This window comes from Entamoeba histolytica, genomic scaffold, assembly GCF_000208925.1.
Source record: "Entamoeba histolytica HM-1:IMSS scf_1104750517079 genomic scaffold, whole genome shotgun sequence".
NCBI lineage: Eukaryota > Evosea > Mastigamoebida > Endamoebidae > Entamoeba > Entamoeba histolytica.
The window spans coordinates 27,958-54,494 of record NW_001914953.1 but is presented as its reverse complement, the minus strand read 5'-3'; the positions used below and the strand labels follow the sequence as shown (position 1 = coordinate 54,494).

The 26,537-nt window shown below is 23.9% G+C and overlaps 11 protein-coding genes and 1 pseudogene across 11 annotated transcripts, besides 6 other annotated features; 9 read left to right on the top strand and 3 right to left on the bottom strand.

The window, feature by feature from the left end:
• The first annotated feature begins 60 nt into the window (after positions 1–60).
• On the top strand, positions 61–639 carry EHI_053220 (annotated as a pseudogene).
• Positions 640–1,685: 1,046 nt separating this feature from the next.
• Positions 1,686–3,017: a repeat region.
• Positions 2,995–3,625: a repeat region.
• Positions 3,626–3,682: 57 nt separating this feature from the next.
• On the top strand, positions 3,683–4,258 carry EHI_053210 (small GTPase RhoA, putative; the record flags this gene model as incomplete). The annotated part of the gene is made up of 1 exon (XM_652028.1): positions 3,683–4,258. One exon carries the CDS (start codon positions 3,683–3,685, stop codon positions 4,256–4,258), a length of 576 nt encoding a protein of 191 aa, XP_657120.1.
• A 1,567-nt stretch (positions 4,259–5,825) lies between these two features.
• EHI_053200 (glutamic acid-rich protein, putative) lies at positions 5,826–7,478 on the top strand (the record flags this gene model as incomplete). Its single annotated transcript, XM_001913729.1, has 1 exon — positions 5,826–7,478. The coding sequence occupies one exon, from the start codon at positions 5,826–5,828 to the stop codon at positions 7,476–7,478; it is 1,653 nt and encodes a 550-aa protein (XP_001913764.1).
• Positions 7,479–8,148: 670 nt separating this feature from the next.
• On the top strand, positions 8,149–8,888 carry EHI_053190 (uncharacterized protein). Its single transcript, XM_652016.2, has one exon. The coding sequence runs from the start codon at positions 8,154–8,156 to the stop codon at positions 8,865–8,867; it is 714 nt and encodes a 237-aa protein (XP_657108.1). The 5' UTR covers positions 8,149–8,153; the 3' UTR covers positions 8,868–8,888.
• A 293-nt stretch (positions 8,889–9,181) lies between these two features.
• On the top strand, positions 9,182–9,589 carry EHI_053180 (uncharacterized protein; the record flags this gene model as incomplete). Its single annotated transcript, XM_652030.1, has 1 exon — positions 9,182–9,589. The coding sequence occupies one exon, from the start codon at positions 9,182–9,184 to the stop codon at positions 9,587–9,589; it is 408 nt and encodes a 135-aa protein (XP_657122.1).
• A 361-nt stretch (positions 9,590–9,950) lies between these two features.
• Positions 9,951–10,964, top strand: EHI_053170 (RNA-binding protein, putative; the record flags this gene model as incomplete). The annotated part of the gene is made up of 1 exon (XM_652031.1): positions 9,951–10,964. The coding sequence occupies one exon, from the start codon at positions 9,951–9,953 to the stop codon at positions 10,962–10,964; it is 1,014 nt and encodes a 337-aa protein (XP_657123.1).
• A 40-nt stretch (positions 10,965–11,004) lies between these two features.
• Positions 11,005–11,649: a repeat region.
• Positions 11,650–11,865: 216 nt separating this feature from the next.
• Positions 11,866–12,748: a repeat region.
• Positions 12,749–13,628: 880 nt separating this feature from the next.
• Positions 13,629–15,146, top strand: EHI_053160 (uncharacterized protein; the record flags this gene model as incomplete). The annotated part of the gene is made up of 1 exon (XM_652032.1): positions 13,629–15,146. The coding sequence occupies one exon, from the start codon at positions 13,629–13,631 to the stop codon at positions 15,144–15,146; it is 1,518 nt and encodes a 505-aa protein (XP_657124.1).
• A 142-nt stretch (positions 15,147–15,288) lies between these two features.
• Positions 15,289–16,170: a repeat region.
• Positions 16,171–18,570: 2,400 nt separating this feature from the next.
• Positions 18,571–19,681, bottom strand: EHI_053150 (Rab family GTPase; the record flags this gene model as incomplete). The annotated part of the gene is made up of 2 exons (XM_652034.1): positions 18,571–18,896; positions 18,946–19,681. 2 exons carry the CDS (start codon positions 19,679–19,681, stop codon positions 18,571–18,573), a joined length of 1,062 nt encoding a protein of 353 aa, XP_657126.1.
• Positions 19,682–19,890: 209 nt separating this feature from the next.
• On the top strand, positions 19,891–20,489 carry EHI_053140 (uncharacterized protein; the record flags this gene model as incomplete). Its single annotated transcript, XM_001913728.1, has 2 exons — positions 19,891–20,112; positions 20,163–20,489. The coding sequence occupies 2 exons, from the start codon at positions 19,891–19,893 to the stop codon at positions 20,487–20,489; spliced, it is 549 nt and encodes a 182-aa protein (XP_001913763.1).
• A 1,215-nt stretch (positions 20,490–21,704) lies between these two features.
• EHI_053130 (protein kinase 2, putative) lies at positions 21,705–22,934 on the bottom strand (the record flags this gene model as incomplete). Its single annotated transcript, XM_652035.1, has 1 exon — positions 21,705–22,934. The coding sequence occupies one exon, from the start codon at positions 22,932–22,934 to the stop codon at positions 21,705–21,707; it is 1,230 nt and encodes a 409-aa protein (XP_657127.1).
• Positions 22,935–23,088: 154 nt separating this feature from the next.
• Positions 23,089–24,411, bottom strand: EHI_053120 (uncharacterized protein; the record flags this gene model as incomplete). Its single annotated transcript, XM_652036.1, has 1 exon — positions 23,089–24,411. One exon carries the CDS (start codon positions 24,409–24,411, stop codon positions 23,089–23,091), a length of 1,323 nt encoding a protein of 440 aa, XP_657128.1.
• A 193-nt stretch (positions 24,412–24,604) lies between these two features.
• On the top strand, positions 24,605–25,507 carry EHI_053110 (uncharacterized protein; the record flags this gene model as incomplete). The annotated part of the gene is made up of 1 exon (XM_652037.1): positions 24,605–25,507. One exon carries the CDS (start codon positions 24,605–24,607, stop codon positions 25,505–25,507), a length of 903 nt encoding a protein of 300 aa, XP_657129.1.
• A 141-nt stretch (positions 25,508–25,648) lies between these two features.
• Positions 25,649–26,096: a repeat region.
• The last annotated feature ends 441 nt before the right edge of the window (positions 26,097–26,537 follow it).

Sequence of the window (26,537 nt, the reverse complement as noted above, 5' to 3'; positions counted from 1 at the left end):
TAGCATCCACAATAAGAAGTGGACTTACTCCAAAACCTACAGCATAGAACTTTGATATAAATGATTATAGCTGGAAATATCACTGTCTATAAAGTGGACCAGATTCTTCAATTTGATCCTACTAATATGAAAAGTGCTACAGCAATAGTAGAGAATAGTAACACATCTTAAATCAATGTTGATATGACTAGTTTAAAGACTGAATTATTTAGAACAAAGGCTAATTATGACCTAAGATTTAATGTTAAATTATCTAATGATGATAATGATGATGATACTGATAATACTAATGAAAAGATATATGGAATAGGATTCTTATTTCTAATTAATGATAAGAAAACAAAATATGACGTTATTATGTACTGTAATACAAGTGAGAGTCAAATTCAAGTTCCATTAGAAAGTAGTTTGTCATTTAATCTTAATGACTCATTCTTCTTATTTGGAGAAAATGCTTACTCATCACTTACTATTAATCATCATATTGTTTCTATTGAATATAATGATTATCTACAGATCCTATTAAATAATATGCCATTTGGTCTTCAAAGAATCTTAGGTGATTTCACTTTCTCTAATGTTCTCAGTATAGTAAGTTATGATTATAATGAAACTACTGGTTCATGCTACTTAAACTAATTGATTATTTCTTAAAAAGGGCAACGAAAAAAGCAAATAATGGAAAAAGAAGAGAAAGATATAAAAGAATAAAAAGAAATAAGAAGTAGAAGGTGATGAAAAATAAAATTATGAAACTAAGAAAAAGTAGAAGAAGATAAAGAGTAATAAAATAGAATAGATAATAAAAGAAGAAATAAAAAGTGTATTTTTAATGTAAAAATTAGAAATATGAAATAATAAGTGTCTAATTTAATTGTGTAAAATGATTAACAATATTTTATTATTGAAAAATATTTTACTCTTTTTTATGTTATTATTTATATGTATAATTTAAACATGATGTTTATTATATATTCAATCATATGTGTTATGTTATTATAATATATAATAAGTGATAAAATATAAATGAAAATGATATGAATATATAACATAGATAGAATATAAAACAAAAGAATAATAAGAATAAATGATAAATAAAAGGAGAAATGATAATCAATGATATAATAATAAATAAAAAGTATAAAAGATAAAATTAATATTAATATAAATCAAAAGAGAATAAATATAAAATGAAAATAGATATAAATGATAAGAATATAAAAATGATAAAGATGAATATTCAAATAATAAAATACATTTAAATATAAAAGAATAACAATAAGAAAATCTAAAGAATATAAACATAAAAAACATAAAATAAGAAGAATATAATAATATAATAATATATAGATAAACAGATGATATAAATAATATAAACAGAGAAATAAATATATAAAAATACGATAGATAAATAACATATAAATAAAAGAATATGAATAATAAAAATAATTATGAATAATCAAATAATCTATTTCATTAATATTTCATACAAAATGAATAGAAATGATTATAAAATATAAACATAAATATTTATATATTCTGTATTTATCATACTTTTTATTTTTTTATTTGTTAGGAGCAAAATATAATAAAGTGGAAAATTCTATGGATGCAAATTTTTTTGCATCTTTTTTCTTTTTTGTAAATTATTTAGATGCATTTTTTCTTTGCTAATTTTCGTACCCATTCCTTCTTTAGCAGCTAAAGATTGTAATTTACATCCCAATTGGTTACTACTGATTTTCAATGATTCATTATTCATGTTAATTCTTCTGTGAATCTTTTCTTTTAATATGGAGGTAAATACTTTCATAATTACATTTGTACAACTGATAGGATGATAATTAGTGATGTCGTTCCTATCAATTTGTGGATTAATAAAGTTCTTCCACTTACCATGTCTAATGGGATGTTTTCAGGGAAGTTCAACCATTCATTGAAGATATTGAGAATGATTTCTCTTGATGATGACATCCTTTTCCAATAATACCATATATAATGTCTATTCCTGATGCTTTCCAGTTACTTATTTTCATTATACTTAAATTTAATTCATTTATTGTTATTATGACACTATCATAATTTCTGTAGCTTTCATTCCATGAGGTGATTTGTTTTATTTTCCAATTCTCTTTATTTAAGATCACCTGTGTTTCATATAACGATTTCCAATATTCTAAAGTAATATCGTTATTTGGGTATATTTCATTCTTTGTTTCTTCCTTATTTTAATTTTCTTATTAGAATCAAACATGATTTTATTTGTATTGATTCTGATTATTTCATTTTTATTAAATTTAATTCTTTCTTTTATCATTGTCATCATATATTTTATGTATTTTATTCTTTCTAGTGTTTTGACTTTTATTTCCTTCTTCATCATATTCTTTTAATTTCATGATGCACTTGATTCTGTACCATTTCCTTCCCTTGACCAAATCTTCTAGTCTATTTATTTTCTTTAGGATTTCTTTTATTTCATCAAATTTATCTCTTATTATTTTATTTTGGAGATAAAGGTGCATAACCATTGAAATCTTCTTCATATCATCTTGCAGATCCTGCATTCTGCTTCCTGACATTATCCATCTATTATTAATTTCCATTATTAATCGGTCAGCTTCTTTTCTTTGAAAGTAGTAATTAATGTTTGAACATTTTTCTACTTTCATTTCTTTTATTTTATTGATGAGAGTGTTAAGGTATTCTTCATCAATTTCTGTAGAGTTATTCTTTATTATGATGTTTTTTATTATTGAATCACACTCTACTCTTCCTTCCATTATATCATTTATTTTCACTTTAATGTATTGTTTAGTGGTTTCTTTTATTTTATGTGACATTTTAATATATTTAATATATTCATTTTCATTATTGACATTGATATTTATCACTTTTATTATACTTTCAATTTGTTCATTTCTTAATTTCTTATATAATTTCTTATTCAACCAATCAATTCAAAACAATACATCACTTCAATTAAAAATTTATTTCTTTGTTTTGTTGTATTTCTTCTTGTATTTCTTTGTATTTTGTTTGTTATTTCTTATTCTTGTAATTTTACATCTATCATTCATTTCTTTATTTGTGTTTTGTTTTTAATTTCTTCATTTGTTTTAATGTCTTTTTCTTCATTGTCTTTTGTTTTTTCTTTAATTTCTTCTTTGATTCTTTCATTTATCTTTTTCTTTTTGATTGAATATACTTCTTGAAGAATATCATTCCATCTTTTTCTTTTACCTTCTTACTTCTTGAGTATTTCTGAATATTCTCCTTTATTCCATTTACTTGTTATTCTTTTTATTATTTCTTGTTTATCATTTATTGTTAATCATTTGTATTTGTTATTTGTATATTCTTTATTATTATTGTATTTATCTTGTTTCTTATTTGTTTTTATTTGTGTCTTTCTTCTTCTAATCTCATTTTCCTTTGTATTTCGTTTCACATTGTTATGTCATTTATTTTTATACCATTTATTGCTATTGACATTTCTTTTTTATTGTATGACATTAGATTTTTTTGACTTTTTTGCATTTCTTTTCAATACCCAAAGGTTTTATTATTACACAATAGCCATGGCATTAAAATTTGTTGTATTTCCTGAATTTGAAAAGAATTTTTTAAATTAACAAATATTTAAATAAAAGAAAGAACTCATAAAAGTCATTTGTATGGAATGACAGAAAAAGAGTCTATTTCTCAAATAAATATTGTTGTTCTTGGAGATTCAAAGGCTGGTAAAACTTCATTATTAATAACATACCGTGATGGAAAATTTCCACGGGATTATATCCCGATTATGTTTGATGGAGTTGAGTTAGATAAAACATATAGAGAGAAAGAATATCATGTAGTAATAAAAGATAGTTCTGGGTTTGAAGATTATGAATGTCTTAGGAAGATTTTATATATGAATGCTAATTTCTTTGTTATCTGTTATTCTATTGATAAACCTGATTCTCTTAAAAGAGTTGAAAGTACTTGGGTTCCAGAAATACAACACCAAAACTCAAATGCTCCAATTATTCTTGTTGGAACAAAAAAGGATTTAAGAAAGAAAAAAAATAGACAAGAAACAATAGAAGAGGAAGAAGGATATGACGTGGCAAGAAGAATTAAATGTAGGTTTTATATAGAAACATCTGCATTACATAAAGAAGGGATAACCGAATTATTTAATGGTATCTTTGAAATGTTTAGAGCACAAGAGAAACCGAAAAAGAATAAAAAAGAAAAATGTATTATTTGTTAAAAATGAATAAGTATTTTAATATAATGTTATTAGGTTTCAATAACTAAATATATTTTTAACTTATTGACAGTTTGATTTAAATAAAAACGTTAAAAATTTGTAAATGTATTTTAAAAATAATATGACAATTACTCCGTTTTTGTTTATAATATTTGTGGGATTGTTTCGTTTAGTTTAATTTAGCTGAAGTGTTTCTAATAATTATTATGTAAAATTATTATGGATTTTAAATAAGATTTATTTATAAAAAATGATAAGTAAATTACTTTTTATTGATTAATAACAACAAAACAAAAAAAAAGTCATGTTGTTTTGAAAAGAGTAGTGAGAAGTTAAGATAATATTATTTTGGAGTAAATAATGATTTTTATTAAAGAAGTTTTAATTTTTTATTTGTTTTTTAATAAAAAAAACAATAAAAAAAATTAAGAAACGCCTAAAAATTAATTCAGTTTTTTCAACATAATTTTTTAATTCAACAAGAATAAATTATTTTGAATAAAAATAAGTTTTCTTAGTTGATGTTTATTTGTCTATTTAGTTGTCATCAAAAAATAATAGTTATTAATAAAAACAATTTTTTTAAATTAAAGTTTATAATAAAAAAAAATTTGTTACTACTCAAAAAACCATAATAAAACTTATAAGGAAAAAAATGAATTATATAAATAATAAGACACCTAAATAAGGAATAACAATAAAATTAAAATTTTTGTGGTTATATAACTTTTTGTTCTATTCTTTTCTATAATATATTTTGTTTTTAAAAATAGAAGAAAAGCAAAAAAGATAAGAAGGTTTAAATAACTTCCATAAATGATTAGACACAATAAAGTCACATATCTGTATTTTTATTTAGTCTACTTTTAATTTTCTTTTAAATATTTATTATAGTCTTTCAAAAAGAGTTGATTTTATGATTCTACATTTCTTCTTTTTTCAGAATATTTATGAGTTTTTATTAAATTAATGTTATTTGTAATAAAAAATCTACAAAAAATGAATTATCCTGTTATGTATCTTTTCTCAGAAGGAAGTTTTAAACATTTAAATGAAAGAAATAAATATACTCACTTTTAGAAAAGAGATTTTAGTAAGTAAATTTTTCATTGAACTTATCAAAAGAATAAGTTGAGTGAAAAATAATTCCCATATTTAATACCACTAGATGAAAACACAAGAAGAGACATTCCTAATGTGGTGTAATAGTCTAAAGAAAACTTGAACAATGAAATATGAAATGAACTTTCCATAAATACAACAAACATAATTAATTCGTTATGGAAATAACAATTCTATATTTCCATCTTTATTTATCACATCCAAATAGTTATAATGATGTTTCAATGACAAGAATCGCACATACAACTAAGTGTCATTGGATTGAAGGATCCACGTGGCATTTAATTTCAAAAATAGACAGAAAGCAGTTTGTAGTAACATAACGAAGAAACAAACAAGGTAAGAGGAGAATCTATAAATGCATTAACTATTACGTGTAAACACGAAGCAAAGAGTTAAGCTAAATAAAAGAAGAACTGAAAGCACAAAATACCATAGAGAAGAGATGATAAATAGAGTAGAATTTACCGTAGAATTACTACGACAATATCGAGGAGAATTGACACATGAGAAGGTTGTCAGATTAAACAGACTAGTCAAGGTTGTTGAATATGTCCATCAGAATCACCAAAATGAGGAAATTGTCATTCCAAGTAAAGAAGTCATTGGAGAGGTTCTTGATAATCCAAATGATGAGAACATGAAGACATTCGTTGGATGTACGTTCAGAGAACAAGTCAAGATTGATGAGACAGACATTAAGAAAGTCTATGAAGAACAAGAGAGTAGTGCAGTTGAATTATTGAAAGACATTATGGATGTTTTAATGAATGAGAATATAAAGAAATATGTAAGTAATAAGGCAATTAAAAGAATTACACAAATGGCACAGAAGATTCGTAACAATATTGTGGAGTGCATCAATGAAAATATGAGAATGGAAGAAGAGAAGAAACAAGAAAGTACAACACCAGAAATGACAAATATTCCAATCAGTGAAGGAAACAAAACAGAGGAGAAAGAAATTCCTAAAGAAACAGAAGAAGAGAGAGTAAATAGGGAGTTTGAAGAAAAGATGAAAAGTCTTGATGTTGAGTTAGACAAAATCAAAAGAAAATACACAGCGTTCAAAAAGGTTTTTGAAGAACATGGAGAAGATGTAGAGTATTTGATGAAACAAGAAAAGGCAGTGAAAGAATGTGAAAATATGATTAAAAATGGGATTGAAGTAAATGAGATGAATATGAAAGTGTTAATGGATTTAGATGGGTTTGTTGGATTAAATGAGGAAAATCGTAAGAAAAGAAAAGACTTAGTAATTCAAATTCAAGATGAATTGGATGAGATTGAAGGAATGCTCAAGAGGTTAAGAGTCACAAAGATGAAAGTAGAAAAGAGAGTAGAAGAAATTGAAAAACAAAAACAAGCAATGGAAGAAGAGAAAAAGAAAGAAGAAGAAGAGGAGAAAAGAAAAGAAGAAGAGGAAAAAAGAAAAGAAGAAGAGGAGAAAGAAAAGGCAATTAAGGAATTAAAGAAAAAGAAAGAGGAAGAAATGAAAAGAAAAAGTGGAATAGGAAAACAACAAAACCAACGATATGTTCGACCAAAGAAAACACAAAGTGAAAGAGAAGAAGAAAGTAAGGAAGAAGAAAAAGCAATAGAATTGGAGAAGAAAAGTAGTTCAGAAAGAATTAGAGAAATGATTGATTGGAGCAAAATGAAAATGAGTGTTAAATTCCAAGTTAGTGACAGAGGAAATAGTGTCATTGTTTATGGTACAATAGCAGGATTAAAAGATGAAGACATTGATGTTAATATCACGAAGAATGGATATTTGAAAGTTAGTGGAGTTAAAAAACCAAATGACAATGAAATGAATATGATTATAAGAACTATCAAACAACGAATGGGTAATATCAGTGATGAAGACCTTGCAGAGATTGTAATGAAATATTGTACTGGAAGATTTGGAACATTTAGTCAATTGTATGAAATTCCAGAAGATATTGACATTAAGAATATCACAGTTAATTATGACGAAGGTATTCTTCAAGTGAATTTACCAAGAAAGCAAGAAACAAGAAGAAGTATATATCCAAGATTTGGTATGAATGATTATAATGATGGATATAATGATCCATATGACTCATTCTGGTAAACAAATGATATTTATTAATTGTATTTGTTTTGTTAGATTTTAGTAATTGTTAAAAAACAAAAAGGGAGATTTTTATAAATTTAAATACAAGAAAAGGAATTAAATTAAATTGTTGTATATGAAAAAAGATTAAGGAGTATTGAATAAGCAAAAAAATTAGCCTTTAATAAAAATAATTGAGTTATGTCTCTTGTTTATTTATCACTTACAAAATATTAAGCGGAAGTTCTATATAACTTTTATGATAAAATCTTCTTTCTTTAGTAAAAGAATACCAAAAAAATATTCCAAAGTTATTAATTATTGAATCATTAAACATAGAAATGAATTATTACATCATATCATCTTGTTAATAAAACCAAATGGCATCACGTTATTAGTAAGTTGTAAAATTATTAGTACAAATTTATTGTTTAAAACCATTTAGTAACTCTACTTCAGAAAATATTTTCTCCTTCTTGAAATAAAACTTCCATAGAATTATAATTCATATTTTGTATTATTTTTTTTTCTTATGTATTATTAGAAAATTTGTTATTCAAGAATGAATTAAAAATTAAATGTTATAAATAACAACATTGTTTTAATTAAAAGAATAATAAACAAAAAGAAAACCTATTAAAAAACCCTGAGAAAAGAAAAAGAACTAAGAAAAGAAGTAATTGGGATTTCACAATGGGAATTACAAGAGATTCCAGACATAAAAGAAGAGCTACTGGAGGAAAGAAGAACAGTATGCAAAAAAAGAAGAAGAACACTATGGGAAGACAACCAGCTAATACCAGACTTGGAGCTATTAGAGTTCATGATGTTAGATGCAGATATGGAATTATTAAAAGAAGAGCATTAAGATTAGAAAATGGAAACTTCTCATGGGCATCTCAATCTATCACTAAAGGTACTAAGATTCTTAATGTCGTTTATAATGCCTCTGATAATGATTTTGTTAGAACTAATACATTAGTTAAAGGTGCTATTATTGAAATTGATCCAGCACCATTCAGATTATGGTTCCTTAAATTCTATGGAAAAGATATTGCATCAACTGATTATTATAAATCACTCGAATCAGCTACATTCAAAACTGAAAAGAAAGTTGTTCTTCCAAAGGAAGAAGAAAATAAAGAAAAGACTATTGCACAACAAATTGCAGAAACACAAGTAGCACTTATGAATCCAAGTAAAACTATGCAAAAGAAATATGCAAAGAAATTAGAAGTATTAAAGAATATGAAATTTGATGAAGCCTTATTAGAAGGATTCCAAAGTGGAAGAGTTCTTGCATGTATTTCTTCCAGACCAGGACAAACTGGATCAGTTGAAGGATATATCCTTGAAGGTAAAGAACTTGACTTCTATAGCAAGAAGATTTCAGACAAGAAGAAATAATTGAAATTTGGTTGTTATTTATTGTTTTATATAACATTAATACAATCTTTAAATTATGTTTTTTAATGAAATAAATAACAAAAATACAAACTGAAGTTGCACAACTGAAGATAGAAGGAAGGTACAAAAATAATAATTAATTAATCATGATCTGTTCTATTTAAAGAAATAAAAAGATTTGAAACTCAAGAAATAGAAAAAAATTGATAAACAGAAACAAAAAAAAAAGGAAAAATTTCAAAAAAGAAAAAAAAAGTATTTGAGGTGGCAGTGATGAAATTTTGAACTACTTTTTAGAAGAAAAGGGTGATTAGATGTCAGCAATGCCTATTAATCCATTTGATTGTTCTCATGAACATAACTCTTTTGTCTCATCAAATGGATGGAACGAAGAAAAAACTAAGAAAGAAAAAAAGCCAAGGAACAATCAATTATACGATATTCAAGAGATGGAAAAAATGAGTTTAGAACAATTAGAACAAAAAATCAATGAGTTAAATGAATCTGGAAAAATGAGTATTCAAGACGAAGATTTGTTAAGAAAAATTAGAAGAAAAGTACAAAACAAGTGGTCTTCGAAGGAATATCGAAAAAGAAAAAAACGGAAATTAGAACAAATGACACAAGAATTAAACTTTTTAAAAGGAAAATGTGAAATCCTTGAAAATGAAAATGAAGAATTAAGAAGAAAGTTAAAAGAATTAAAAATTGCTTTTGATTAGTCTTTTTCTAATCATAAAAAAAAACTATTTTTTAACATGTTTATTGTACTCAATTATCAATCTCTAAATGACTGTAATTAATCAATACTTGTTGGAATTTTTGAATTTATTTGTTATTTTTTTTTGTTTTTTCTATTATACTTCTCTTTTATTAACATTTTTGGTATTAATTTATGTTATTTCTAAATCGTTAGAATGATTTGATATTGATTCTTCATTAAAAATAATGAAAAGTATTTTGTGTTAAGTATTAAATCTTTAATTTTTTTTTATTAATGAAGAATTAAAAGATGACAAATCAAAACGAAAAGAAAACTCTATATAACGAATCTAAAAACTCTTAATTTCATCTCTTTAAATTATGTCTTCTGAAACAACTCCAAATAATATTTTAGTTACAAATATTGATCCTTCAGTTACTGTTGAAGCACTAACAACGTTTTTCTCATTCACTGGAAATGTTACACAAGTTAGATTATCTGATTGTCCAGATGGAACTAAACAAGCAATCGTTTCGTTTGACTCACCAGAAAGTGTTAAAACTGCAGAGCTAATGACAGGAGCTACTCTTGAAAGTCGTAGAATCAATATCGAATCAACTTCTATGACAGAATCAAGTAGTCATGACCGTGTTTTTAAAGGAGAAGATTTACCTAATCGTTCAATTCCTGAACTTCCAAAGGAACACACAAAGACGTCTGTTGCTGCTTCACTTCTTGCTCAAGGATATATATTAGCCAATGACACATTCCAAAAAGCTGTTCAATTTGATCGCGAACATAATATCACATCTTCTATCAAGTCAGGTGCAGAAAAAGTTAAACAAGCAGCAATTAGTGTTGATGAAAATTATCATATTACTGAATATCTTGCACTTGGAGCTACTCTTGCTGTCAGTTATGTTGAAAATATCAATGATAAATATAAGGTTACAAAAACAATTTCCAATAAAGCACAAGAAGTTGATGAAGCTTTAAATATTAGCGGGGCAATTGGAACTGCTCGTCAACAAATAAATAATGGAATCGCTGCTGTTGTGACATCACAACCAGTTGTTTCTGTACGAAATGCAGTAAATAATACTGTTTCAGGATTTGCACAAAATGTAAGTGATGAAATTGCAATTCAAAACAATATGCATAGAATTACCCAAGAACAAGTCAAGCCAGAAGAAACAACTCCTTTTGTGGTTGAAGAACAAGAAACAGCACCTATAACTACTACCACCGAAGAAACCATAAAACCTGAAATCCAACAAAATGAGTTAACGGTACCACCCATTGACAACTATGATATTGTTACTCTTGAAGATGATAATACCACCAAAGAACAACAAAACCAAACAAAACAAGAGGCTACTACATTAATTCTCTAATTAGTTTTTATTATTATATTTGATGTTTTGGTTATTAATTGATTCGAAGATGGCACGTCAGAGACACCACATGAAACCCTAAAATAATCCCATGCTTCGAATCTCCCAGTTATCGTCTGGTCATGACGTGCCTTTGGTGAGATAATATCTATTCAACACTAACTGTTTATTATTATTAATATTTATTAGAAGTGATTATTATAAAAGATTATTATTCATTAACGTGTATTGTTATTCATTAACGTGTATTGTTATTCATTATTAATTATAAGGATTATTATTTACTAAGGAGGTATTATGTATTAAGAATTATCAATTATTAAAGAAGACGCATATATAATTGATATTGTTGCACAAAAATTAAACATAAGGATATTATCAAGGAATAGGGTTTCTTTAAGGGGTGTCGAAGGTAAAAGGAGATGAGCTATAACAGTAAGTTATGGATATACTCTCCTTAAAACAACAATATAAAGAATGAGAAATATTATATTACTCATTAAAATCAAAATAAAAGTCAGGCAGCAACTTAATTGAGGAACCATTTAAGTCGAGCATGCTTGCAAAAACTTTATTTGAATAGAAATAAAGCGTGTTGAAGAAACTGATTCGCTCACTTCTCAACATGATGAAAAACCTAAAAAATAAGGTTAATCATAATTGATTTCTTTTTTTTTTTTTTTTTTTTTTTTTTTTTATTTTATTTGATGTTTTGGTTATTAATTTATAAACTTAATAAATAATACCATGTTTGCCACAACCATTTGAAGAAGGTATAATTTAACCTTACAATATTGTAAGTAAGAGGTATAAAGGAAGTAGGATGTATTTTGAAAAAATTATAATTTTTTTATTATATTTATACTTTACTTTAAATCAATTATTTTTATCTTTTTTTCTTTTATTAATAAAATATGAGAAGAGTGTTATCAAACAAATGACATTTTAGAAAATGATTTGAGTCAAAACGAGTAGATAAAACTACTACAGTGAAAGCATGGAAGTCAATCAATATTAAAAAGAATGCATTTCTCCAATTAACTAAAATGCAAGATGGAGCAATATTTTGTGGATATAGAAAATCAAAAATAATGAAAAATGAAAGACTGAAATACTGCCCACTTTGTAAAGACAAGATAACTACAATAGAGCACATTCTATTATCTTGTATTTATCATAAAAAATCACAAATAGAAAAACATGACAATATTGGCATAATAATATTGATTAATAAGAAAATATACATTAAATAAACAATATAAAAAACCACCATATGAAACAATATTCAAATATAAAGACATTACAATGATATTGAACAAACAAATCATGCCTAAAAGTGAATGACAATATCACAAAATACCATATATATATATATATGTAATAGATAAAAAGAACAAAACTGATCTAATATTTGATATGACTATTGTTGAATATCACAATATTAATTGAGCCTATTTGAAGAAAAGAAATAAGTATAAAGAATTAAAGAATATTCTAATGAAAATAGAAAAATTAAAAGATGTCAAAATAATTCCAGTAGTAATCTCAATAAATGGATTAATAAATAAAGAAAGTAATAAATTAATTAAAGAATTAAAAATTGACATTGACATAACTAAAGAAACTAAAAACTTTGTCATAAAAACATGATGGATGTCATTGGACAATGACATTACAACAAACTAGAAACTTGATATAATTGATTGTTGATAATAATACTCTCTCTTCTGAATCAGTGATAATATAAATATTATCGATTGATATTTAATTAACTTCCTATTTTAAATTATTCTTGGCTAAAGAATTATTTCGCTTAATAAAATAATACAGAAATTAAATCCAAATAGCTTGTTGATTTATTCTTTTTTGTTTATTTATCTCATTACCACAGTTTTTCAATTGAACTTTTATTTTTCTTCATCAATTTAATTCATTTTATTGATTCTTATTGCATCATGAACTTTATATTTTTATAGTTTATTGAAATTAATCTTACCTTGTCTATTCATTAAAATAAACTAATAAACATCTGTTATTCACTTCCAATGTGAATATTCATATTTCAATTCATTTGAACTGTCTTTCAACACCACTAATATTCAACTTTAAAAACAATGAATTGAAAAAGAGTTTCAGTATGAATAAAACAAAATAACAATTGAAATGGTAAGGATATTGTATAACTTATAACAATTCAATAACTCATTGAAACGTGTTGCAAAAGAAAGGTGAAACAAATATTAGTTGTAGAATAAAAATATGATTAAGAAAAGGGTAAGTAAAAGTTTATCATTATCGTTATGTTCTTCTTTAATTTTTATTGAATCTAAATAACTATTAAACATTCCTTCTACAAATATATAACCATTTCAATGAACATAGACTTTTAAACCATAATAACCATTTAGAATCATTTATTGATTAGATATTAAATTAATCTTTTGTTTTTATCTGAAACTATTCAAAATTTATGATTGATGTAAACATTACTTTTGTTGTAGTGAATGTCATTTTCAGAATAAGTTGGTTTGTATATCTTTTAGCAAGCAAATCAACTGTTAATCTTCAACATGTTTTGTATTTATGATACATAGAAGAATAAAAACTATTAACGGTATTATTTTAAAAAAATGAAAAAGAACAGAAAAAAAATAGAAAAAAAACATGGCAGAGATAGTAGGTGCATCAATTGTTGCTGGAATTGGGTTTGGAGTGTTTAAAGTCATTTGTGATGGAGTTGAAAAGATGACAACACCAACCGATCAAACAGACAAAGAAAGTAGTGAGAATCAAACCTATGAGGAGATTAATCAAGTAAAACAACAGGAAGAAATAACGAAAGAAAAGCAGGATGAAGAAGACAAACAAGCAGATGATACAAAGATTGAAGAAATAATAAAAACACATTATGAAAAAGCACAACAATATGTTGAAATGAATAATATTGAAGGAGCAGAAGAAGAATTTATTTTAATTGATGAAATTAACAAGAAAATAGGAGAGAAAGGTATGTTTGCAGCAGTTATTAAGAAAGAACTAGCATCAATTAGATTTCTCAAAGAAGATTATTGTACAAGTAAGAAATACCTTGAAGAAGTCATTAAGATAATGAAAGACATTATGAAAGAAGAAAGTAACCAAGAAGTTGAAATATTATATATTGAAGTTATCAATCAAATGATTGAAACAAGAATAATGAATATCAAATATGAAGAACCAAAAGAAATGAAGAATGAAGAAGAAATGAAAAGAATTGAAGAAGAAATTCAAGAAAATAAGGAAAGAATTGAGAAAATGAAAAAAGAAGAGAAATATAAAGAAATAATGAAAGAGAAAGAAGAAGAAAATATGATGGGAAAAATTCAATATTATATAATGAAAGAAGAATGGAAAGAAAGTGAAAAAGAAAGTAAAGCGTTAATTAAAAAATATAAAGAAGAAGGAAAGAAAGAAGAAGAGAAACGAATAATTGGTTGGTTAAATAACATATATGTCATTGAAAAGAATAAAGAAGGAATTAAAGAGAATTTTATAAGAATTCAAGAATTAATAGAAAATGAAAAAGAAGAAATAGAGGTAATAAGTGAAAGAGCAATAATTGAACATGAAATTAAAGAATATGAAGATAGTAATAACAGTTGTTATGAGTGTATTAATGCAATTAAAAGAAAACAAGAAAAGAAAGAAGTAGAGAATAAAAGAGACATTATAGAAATAGAAAATCAAATGTATTATACTATAATAGAAAATATAACAAGTAGTAATAAAGAAAAAGAAAGAAAAGAAGAAATAGAAGAATGTATGAATCAAATTATTAAATTAACAAAAGAAATAAAAGAAACGATGTTAATAAGTAGTCATTTTATTAAAACATTAAGTATTGAAGAAATAAATAGTATTGATCAAATATATCGAAATTTAATATGTAAAATATTAATACGAAATGTAGGGAAAAATGAATTACCAAATGAATATACACTTCAAATGAATATCAAAACGGTAAATGGAACAATGATTAAAGAGGGAGAAAAAATTAAAAATACAGGAAAGAAACAAATAACAATGATAGTAACAAATATTGAAAATATGAATAAAGATGAAGTATATTTAATTGAGATTAATATTCAAAATGAAAATAAAGAAAACATCTTTAAACATCTTCAATTTTTTTATCTTAATTGAATAAAATTGTTCATTTTTTATTTTATATTTACTTGACAATAAAATAATATTCTACGATTTATATAACAGAATGACGTGTCGAAAGAAAAGTAAGACTTATTATTCCGCCTCAACACATCTTTATTTTTAAATAAAAAGATACAGTATGTTTGGTTGTGATAGAATTAACAATATTCCATGACATCCATCATGTTTTGTATTACAATGTTTTTAGTTTCTTTAGTTATGTCAATGTCAATTTTTATTTCTTTAATTAATTTATTACTTTCTTTATTCATTAATCCATTTATTGAGATTATTACTGGAATTATTCTGACATCTTTTAATTTTTCTATTTTCATTAGAATATTCTTTAATTCCTTATACTTATTTCTTTTCTTCAAATAGGCTCAATTAATATTGTGATATTCAACAATAGTCATATCAAATAATAGATCAGTTTTGTTCTTTTTATCTATTACATATATATATGGTATTTTGTGATATTGTCATTCACTTTTAGGCATTATTTGTTTGTTAAATATCATTGTGATGTCTTTATATTTGAACACTGTTTCATATAGGATGTTTATATTGTTTATTTAATGTATATTTTCTTATTAATCAATATTATTATGCCAATATTGTCATGTTTTTCTATTTGTGATTTTTTATGATAAATACAAGATAATAGAATGTGCTCTATTGTAGTTATCTTGTCTTTACAAAGTGGGCAGTATTTCAGTCTTTCATTTTTCATTATTTTTGATTTTCTATATCCACAAAATATTGCTCCATCTTGCATTTTAGTTAATTGGAGAAATGCATTCTTTTTAATATTGATTGACTTCCATGCTTTCACTGTAGTAGTTTTATCTACTCGTTTTGACTCAAATCATTTTCTAAAATGTCATTTGTTTGATAACACTTCCATTTTTGATGTATTTGTTATTAATTTTTTTATTTCTACTACTACTTCTTTTTCTTTTTTCTTTTCTATCCCTTCATTTATTATTTCTTCTATTTTTGTTTCATTTATTTTATGTAAAATATCATTAAACATCATTAAAAATACAAATGATAAACTCAAATGAAAATGAATTGTAGTTAATTGTTTTATTTATTCATTGTTCATTGGTATGGTTATTAAATTAAAATGATTAATTCTATTTTATCTTTTGTTTTGAAATTTTCTATTTCATAATGCATGTGTTGTTTAGATTAAATAGAAATAGCATTGATAGTAATCATGAAATATTGTGTTTATTCATTTATTTCTATTTTATTTATTAATTTCAATATTCTATTTTGTATATTAAAAATAAATAAATCATAATTTCTAATAAATTATTATTTGTATTTCTTTTATTGTTTATTTTAAATCATTTCATTTGAATTATTATTGTTGTTATACTATTTCTTTTGTATTATTTCATATTTTCTTCTTTTATTGATTCATTCTTTTGTCTTTATTTTCTTATTCTATATTTTGTGTTTTATATCGTTTTTTTATATTTAAACCATTGTTAAAATAGTATGAAGATTGAAATGAAATAAATCATAACGATAATAATTTAATTATACTTATAAACATTGTTGTGATAATGAATGTATTTCTATCAGTACATGTATCACATATTTCATTCTTCTATTACTTCATTTCTTAATCATATCAACATCTTCTTCATTTTATATAACATCATTCGTTTGTTTTATTTTTTTGTACTTAATTAATTTAAACATAAAATGTATTGAAAAAAGAAAAGACAATAGAAAAAAAAAATGAAGAAAGGAAAGACAATAAATAAGATTATAGAAGAAAATAAGAAAGAAGAAAGGATGAGTGTTAATAAATGAAAAAATGAAAAGAAATAGAATAAAACAATTATAAATAACACATGGATTATACTTTCATTATATTGAGAATTGAATAATTTATTTTCTCCATCATGTTTTATTTCTTTTGTTTTAATGGTTTTCAAACATTATCAAATTAAATATTCTTCATTTAAATTTTCGTGCCCTTTCGACTTTATTGATTATTAAAACAAATAATTCCTTATACTATTGTTTTACAATGGTATATCAATAACACATTGTTTATTTCTTCTTCTTTAATATCAATACTCACTCATCAATCACTTTTCTTGATAATACAAAATTATATTTATTATATAACCTTCATTATTAAATATATTTCAACAACGTTACTTAATACTTTAATATTAACAATAAATAATAAGTAATATTTCAACGTATTAAATAACTAGTCTTATACCATATTAAATATTAATAATTAATATCATCATCATAATCAAATATTATTTGATATTTCATTATTTGATTTTGTATTAATGTTTGTGTGTTGTTTCTGATTTTCATTATTCATTTCTAATTCATTTTCATTTAATAAAATAGAAGAATAAAAATAATGAAAGAAGATAAATAAAATAAGAATAAAATAAGATAAAATCAATGATATTGTTATTATATTATTATGTTATTTTAGTTTTGATTTTATATTTATTATTTTATTTTTATCTTTTATAATCATCATTCATTTCTTCTTTTTGTCAATTCCTCTTTTCTAAACATCACTGAATTTATTCTATTTCTTTCCATTTTATTCTATTTTCTTTATTCTTGTTGTTATTTTATTTAGTTCTTCTTTTATCATTTGTCATTTCTTGTTTATTCATGTTTATTGTATATTTTATTATTCTTATTTATGTTGTGTTATTCTTATTTATCTTTCTTATTATGTTTTGACTATTATTGTTTAAATAGAAAATAAGAATAAATAAAGAATAAGAAATAATAACATAAATATGTTGATGTATTTTATCATTTCTTTATTTTATTATTCTTATTATTATTTCTATTATTTTATTCATTTGATTCATAATGAATTAATTCAATGAAATAATACAAATAAATTGTTTATTTATTTCATCTTATTTCTCTTTTATTCTTATTTCTTTTCTTATTTATTAAAAACACCATCATTGGGTGTGAATATTTCAAATGAAATAAAATAAATCAACATTGAATTATTTCCATTTTTAATTCACCATTTCATTCATTGGCAGATGAACGAAATGGCTATTCATATTCTTCATTGATTTGTTTTTATTCTTTTTTAGTTCATTTTCAATTAATCAAGATTGAATCATTTCATTTCAATTACTATGATTCGTTTTAGTGTGAAACGATATGGATGTTGTTTTCCACAAAGTGCTTTTGATATTCCTTTATAATCATAATCATATTCATTAATTAATGAATAAAGAACAATTCTATCAACATTCATCTATCTAATTTTTATTACTAAAATAAAGAAATAAATATATAATTAAAAATCTATTAATTTTTATTAACATTTACTTATCGAATAAACATTTTTCAAAGAAAGAAAAAAACAATTATAAAAAAAATTTTTTTGTTATTAACAACACCCCCCTTGAGATGCTGTTGGAGAATTAGAATTTGAAGACTGATGAACTCTTACTGGTGCTTTTGCAGGAGGTGGTTTATTAATAATTTTTGGTTGCTTAACTAAAACATCTCTGGCAAGTGTAATAAAAAGGTCAGTAACATTAGTATTATTTTTAGCTGAAGTCTCAATAAAAAGTAAACCATTTTTATCGGCGAGTTGTTTCATTTCATCAGTAGTGACAATACGATCTTCTGAATCAATTTTATTACCACAAAGAATAGCCGAATATTTAGAATCTGATTTTGTTTTTAAGTCATTAATCCAAAAACTAATTTCTATTTTCATTTAATACTTTTCAAAAATAAAAGAATATTTTTAACAAACGTTCAAATGATGTTCTTAAAGTAACATCAACAACAAAAATAACACCACAAACACCTCTATAATGTTGAGGTATTATAGTTCTAAATCTTTCTTGACCTGCAGTATCCCAAATTTGGGAGACAATATGAGTACCATCAACAATAAATTCTTTCTTTTTAAAATCTACTCCAACAGTAGAAACAAAAACAGGAGTAAATAAATTATCAACATACTGAGTAATAAGTGAAGTTTTACCAACTCCACTTTCTCCAAGAACAATAAATTTCATATCAGCATGTTTAGCAGAAGTTCCTTGATGAAAAGATTTTCTTCCATTTGGAGGAGCTACACCACTTTTTTTTTGAATATTTAATATTTCAACAGCAGCAATTTGTTGTTTCCAATCTTTTTGTAATTGTTGTTGGTCTTTTTGACTAATTCCAGAATTTCTATTTAAACGAATAATTTTTTTTGGTTCTTCAATAATTTTTTGTTCTTCTTTTTTTTCGGGTTGACTTGGAGGAATTTGTTCTGATTCAGCTTTATTTATTATATTAGTTTTTTCTTCTGGTTTTGTAAGAATTTTTGGTTTAGGTTTAGAGATTGAGGTTCTTATTTCTTGTTTAGACTCAGACAAAGATTGTTTTGAAGGATCTTCTTCTTTTGTTAGACCAACAGCAGATTTAGTCTTTTGTTTATTTTTTAATTTCTCTTCTCGTAACTTACGTTTCCATTCCGGTTCTTTCTGAGTTGTCATGAGAATCTTAAAACACTTTCTAAGTTCAAATTAAATTGTTTCATTTAAAAGATGAAATAGAAAAAGAAATTGATAAAAATACATTCCTTTTTGTTTTAAAATAGAACTAGAATTAAAAAAACTTTAAAAATAAAATTTAAAAAATGGTTTGAAACTTCCTTCTTCTTTCTTTTAATATATTCATATCACAGGGTAATGATGTTGTAAAAATGTTAGGAAAAGATAAAATAAAACAATTACAAAAGAAAGGAATTTTTGAACGAAAAGGAAAACTTGTATTACAAATGGAAGAAATTATTCCTCCTCAACGTCTTTGGAATTCAGAGAATGGAAATACTGAATTCTTATTACCACAAGGAGTCATTTATGATATGTTATGTAGTTATTGTCTTCCTTTTTTATTTTATAAACAAACAATATTATTTAACAGGGTTTGTTATAATGAATTTTTGTTTAATGAAACAAACATTAAAATTCAAAGGATTTGATTATCAAACATATTAATGTAGTTGCTGTAAAATTAGAAATTATTAGTTCTTCAATACCTCAGGCACTTGAAAATATGAAACAATCTCAAATTGAATTTCCAAAACAAATACACAACTCTGTACAAACAATTGAAGCATTAAAACAAAGAGTAAAAATTTGTCAACAAAGAGTTATATCTCTTTCTCAATTTAATAACTCATTACAAAAGTTTATTGAAATTAAAGAAGGTGTTATACAAAATGAAGAAATGAAACATATAATTGGATTTCCTATTGACTTTTCTAATGATGTTGTTGGAATACACCCGAGTTTAATGTAATATTTTTTTGTTTTAATCTTTTTTATTACTTTTGTTTTATATATTATCTTCTTATTATAATTGTAATTCATTAATAGAAAAATTCCATAGCATAATTATTATGTATTGTATTTATAGAATTGAGATATATAAGAATTGTAGATTTAATTCTACTTAATATTCTTATTCGTTTTTTGGAAAAATTATATTCAAAAAACCTTTAATCAATAATTAATTTGTTTAATAAATCAATTAAAAATAAAAACATTAATAATATTATATCAACTACTTTCATATGACTTACTTAAAATAGATAAAAAAGTCACTGAGTCTTTAAATTGGTTTATCTTTCATTAGATTTATTAATTTATGTTATTATTCTTTCGATTTTTATTTTCTCTATACTAATTATCAGTTTTATATTTTATTATTTCTAATTTCAGTTAATTTAAATCATATTGTTTAGTTCTTCAAAAAAATATATATTTCCTGTAATATTTGTTGGTGTGGATTTTATTTCTTTTTTCTTATTATAAGAAATTTGTTTTTATTAAAAAAAGAAACTATTCACATTAACCAAGTAGTTACATACTTAACTATCTCTTATTGAAAATAATTTCTAAGGTGTTAAATTAACCATTAATTGTTATATATATATATATCATATTTACTCATATCCAATTCTTTAATTGTTAAATAATTAAGAGTCTTGTTCATAAAAATTATTTAATTCTATTAATTCTGTTACTTTGTATCTTTCAATTTTCAATTTAATCATAATATTTTTATTTGTGAAAATCATTCAATTAATTTAGAACTTAACGTAAATTTCAAACCCATTGAGTCTGGAATTTTGTTTATGTTAAAATTTATTAATATTACATCTAAATTAAATTATTTCTTTTTCTTTAATACTGAGAGTTAATATATTTGATATTATTCATTATTGGTTAATTATATTTATTTAACAATTAAAATATTATTGAGCATCTTGAATATTTTTATTGTTAAATAAGAGCTTCTTATCCAACGACTCAATCTTTTTGCTTCTTTTAAAAAACTGACTGACTCACTTTATTGTATATTCAAAAATTCTTTTTTTATGAAACTTCTGTAGTTCTAAATTTATATTTTTTTAAACAAGTAGATTTTTAACTAAGAAAAAATATAAATAATTTAAGTTAAATAACCAAATAAGTTAAGTTAAACATTTAAACACCCAAACAAATGTATTATTTATTGTTGTTCTTCCATAGCATTGGTTTGTACAAATGTAAAACCTTCAAATGTATTATCTTTATTTTGTTCTTGTTCTTCAGAGGGGGGAGTATCAACAGCAGCCTCTTGAACAAATTCTTCATCAATTTGGCTCGTTTCAGTTTGACTTTTTACTGGAGGAATCCATGGTGGAGTTAATTCTTTTCTTTTTAATTTTTCAAAATCAATACTGTCAAACCAAGCCATGTGAATAACATCTTCTCCTCCAAGACGTTCTGCTGGATCTTTTTCTAATAAACCCATAATAACAGATTTTGCATCATAAGAAATATTACGAGGGAAATGAGGCTGTGACTTTAATATTTTTTGATACATTAATGATACATCATCATCATAAAATGGTGGAATACCAACAATCATTTCATAAATTAAAATTCCTAAACTCCACCAATCAACTCCTGGTCCATGACCAACACCTTTTAAAATTTCTGGAGCTAAGTAATCGGGTGTTCCACAAAATGTTTGTGTTTCTTCACCAGCAGCTAGTTGTTTACTTAATCCAAAATCAGTGATAACAATATTTCCTGTATTGTCTAGTAATATATTTTCTGGTTTTAAGTCTCGATAGATTATTCCTAATGAATGAATATGAATCAGTACAGTAGCAATTTCAGCAGCATAAAACTTTGCTCGCTCTTCTGAGAAACAATTTTCATTCTTTAAATGATAAAACAATTCTCCTCCATTAACAAAATCCATAACCATATATAATTTATCTGTTGTTTGGAATGCATAATATAATTTAACAATAAAAGGATGATGTAATTGCATTAACACATTCTTTTCTGCTTTTGTATGGTCAACTTGTTTACGTTCTTTGACTATATCTTTTCTTAATATTTTCATAGCAAATATTCTTCCATCATCTTTCTTTTTAACCATCATCACTTTACCAAATGAACCACGACCAATAACCTTTAATAATTCAAAGTCATCTTGAGTAACTTTTTTCTTACCTTCATTATATAATTCAATATATTCTTCTTTTTCCCCTTCTTTTCCTTTTACAATTTGATTATCTTCATTAGGTTTTGTATCTGTACAAGGTTCTTTCTCTTCATTTGGAGTTGGTTCTTCGATTGCTTCTTTTTCATTTGTCTCATCTTTTATCTTTTCATTCTTTCGTTTTCCTTTTTCTTTCTTTCCTTTATTATTTTTTTTCTCTGGTTTGTGATTTGAATTTCCCATATGATTTATAAGTTCTTTAAAAGAATTTTCGTTTTTTTTTTCTTTCACTTTTACTCTTTAAGTCAATCTTTTATCAAATCTAAAAATTAAGAGATTCTATTTGTGAATTTGAGAAAATTTTTTTTTATAAAACAAAAACGAAAAATGAATATTATTACAAAATAAAAGTTGGGTTTGGGAAATTCTTTATTGACACACAATTTAAATAAGGTTCATTTGCTGTTGTCGAGAAAATAAGTTTTTTATCACTGACACTAATTCCTAATGGAGAACCAACTAATCCCAAAGTTTTCATTTCAATTGACCCAAGAAAATTATTTTTCTTAAAACAAGCAATTCTATTGTTTCCGCTATCACTAACAAATAGTCTTTTATATTTGTCAATACAAGCAAATGTTGGTCTATTAACAAACCCTTTTGCTCCACCATATCTAGAAATAATAGAAGTCACTTTTTTTTGTTTTGGATTAATTGAAAAGATAGAACTTCCCCAATTATCTATTACTATCAATTGATCTTCATCAAATAAAATACAGTGTGGATAAAACGGTGTTCGTTGATTAGGAAAACTTAATGATGATATATATGTTCCATTAAGTGTGAAAATTTGAATTCTAAAGTTCATAGCATCAGCAACATAAACATTATCAAAAGAGTCAATTGCAATACACATTGGTTCATTAAATTTACCTGGTTCATTTCCGTATCCACCAAATGATCTAAAATCACCAGTTTTTTTATTAAAAATAAATACACGATGAAGTTGTTTATCACTAATATAAAATAATGAACTTTTCTTATGTTCTACAATACATGTTGGATGTTCTACTTTAAGACTAAATTCTTCAGAAAAGTTTCTATCTTTCATAATTGTAATTAACTTAATTGTATGATTATTAATATCACCAGTAATATAAAGTTCATTACTCTTTATTGTAATACATGAAAATGCTGGAGAAAAATGATTTCCAAAACTTATTGGAATTATCAAACGATTAAATTTTACTTCTTTAATATTAGAACTAAATGTTTGTAAAAATTTACCTTCAAATTTTGTGTGGAGAGTTTGATGGTCAGTGTCAATAGCACCATTTTTATTAAAACAAGTAATTGTTAATGAAGGTTTTTGTATTCCAATAAATAAAGAATTTCTATAACGAGTAGTATTAATATAGAATGTTAAAGTAATTATTTCACTATATATTTCTTGAATACATTTTATAATTTTTCTTTTTATTTCTTTTATATGTTGTAATGATTTTAAAGACATTAATAATATTGTTTGATAATATGTGTTATTCTTACATTCTTCTTTATTTGATAAATTTTCTATATTTTTATATGTTTCTGTAGCTTTACATTCTATATGTAATATTTGTTCTTTTTTCTCATTAAACATTTGACGTTGTAATTCTAACTCATCCTTTCTTTTCTTAAAAAGTGTTTCAATTGAACTGATTGTAAGAGAAATAGTCATTTATTTTTTTCATTTTTTTTTTATTTTCATTTTTATCATTTTTATTATTCTTTTAGTTTTTTAATTATTAATAATTAACTATAAATTATAAACATTTTTTAGTTTCGAATGATAAAAGATTAATGTAAAAATGTTTCTTTTTCTCCATTTTCTAAAGAGCTGAAACTATAAATTTTTATTCTTTTATTGGACGATGAGTCGGTTTTTTGTTCCATCAGACTCTCCGTCTCCAAATCAAACCTTAACTACCGAATATTTATATCCACGATCAAATTATACCCAATTACCACAACAAATAAACCAATTACCAATATTACCTAAACCTCGAAGAATAGTAAAGAAAAGAGAAAATGGTGAATTTTTAAAGTCTTCTTCTTATGTTGAATCTTCACATTGTGTTAGTCCTTCAACAAAACCTAAACCAAAAAATGAATGGCTTCAACCAGTAATCTCTAAAACCCCTCCAGAAAAAGTTTTAATACACCAAAATAGACATGCAATTTCTTCTTCAACTTCTCCAGATGAAATACAAAAACAAAATGATATTGGACTAAAATCTCAAACTCCTTTCACTCAATCTAATGACGTTCATTCAGCTCTTCCATTTCCTAAACAAACCAAACCAAATTCAACTTCTTCTTCTTCTACAATTGTTTTAGCAGCACCTCCTCCAAAATTCTTTGCATTACAAAATAGAGGAATATTAAAAAACGAACAAAATTTAATTGCTCCTGGTGTTTCTGTTAATAATCAAAAATTACAAAAACCTCAAATTACTCCTTCATTGGTTTTATCTGGTGAAACTAAACAACAAATCGCTATGTTCAGTGAAAAAAAAAGATTGCAACGTGTTGGGTCTACTTTAAATTTAGATCGTAAAAGAAAATATATTACTTGGAAAGCAAAAGAAGGAAATTCTATTATCCAAATGCCTCAACTTGTCTTTAAACAACCAATACAAAAAAAAGAAGAAATAAAACAAGAAGAAACTTATCCAAATGATTTAGAACCTTTAAAAGATACTAAAATTAATGATTTTTCTTTAAAAGTATCATCTCAATCCATTGCTGTATTAATAATGGAAACTCATTGCTAATTTCCTTCTCATTGTTTATTTACTCTATTCATTATTGTTAAAATTTATTCATTAAATATTTTTAATTTAAATTCTTTGCTTTATAAACCAATAATTATTAATTTTTATTATTTCTTTTTTATGTTTAATATTCTCTTTTTCATATGAAAGAAAAGAAAGGATATATTATAGATGTTGCTATATGTCAGGATAATAATTTAGAATTAAATTATATTCATAAAATAAATAAATACAAAGATTTACAAGAGAAAATAAGAATAGAGAATTAATATATGTAGAAATAATACCTGTTATATTATCAATAAATGGATTAATACATAAAGAATCAGCAAGAAGAGTAAAAGTACTGAAATTACAATTACACTTCCCCAAAATCCTACGAACAATAATAATAAAAAATATGAAAGACTTAATGTTTTATACAGGAAATTCTGGCAGCACATTAGAAGAAGAACAATCTAATGCGAGCATGCTAGAAATGAACTCTATTACACCAATAGATCATATTGAAGAAACTGAAATAATCACTTCTCAGTATGAAGAAAATCCAATTGAGGATATATCTAATAATTGACCTTTTTTTTTTTTTTTTTTTTTTTTGTTTAATATTCTCTTTTTCATTTAATTTCATAAATTTTTTTTAATTTAAAAAAATAACATTCATTAAATAATAGTTCATTATGTTGTATTTTATTAAATCTTTCAAAAAGGTATTTTATTTTCTTATTTATATTATTTTTACTTTTAACTCTTCATTATTTTTATTATTAAATAATTTGATATTAAGTATTATTATCTTTATTGATTTTATTTTTTATTTATACTTTTGATATTATATTTCTTCTTTCTTAATATTTTATTCATTAAATTTCTTTTTAAATTTTAATTGAATTAGATAATATTTTACAATATTATTTTACGCTGTTAATTAAATTTGATGTAAATATTACTATTTACTACTCTTCATTTAATTTTTCTAAATTATGAAATTATTCTTTATTATTATTAAATATGAAAGAGAAAAATAAAA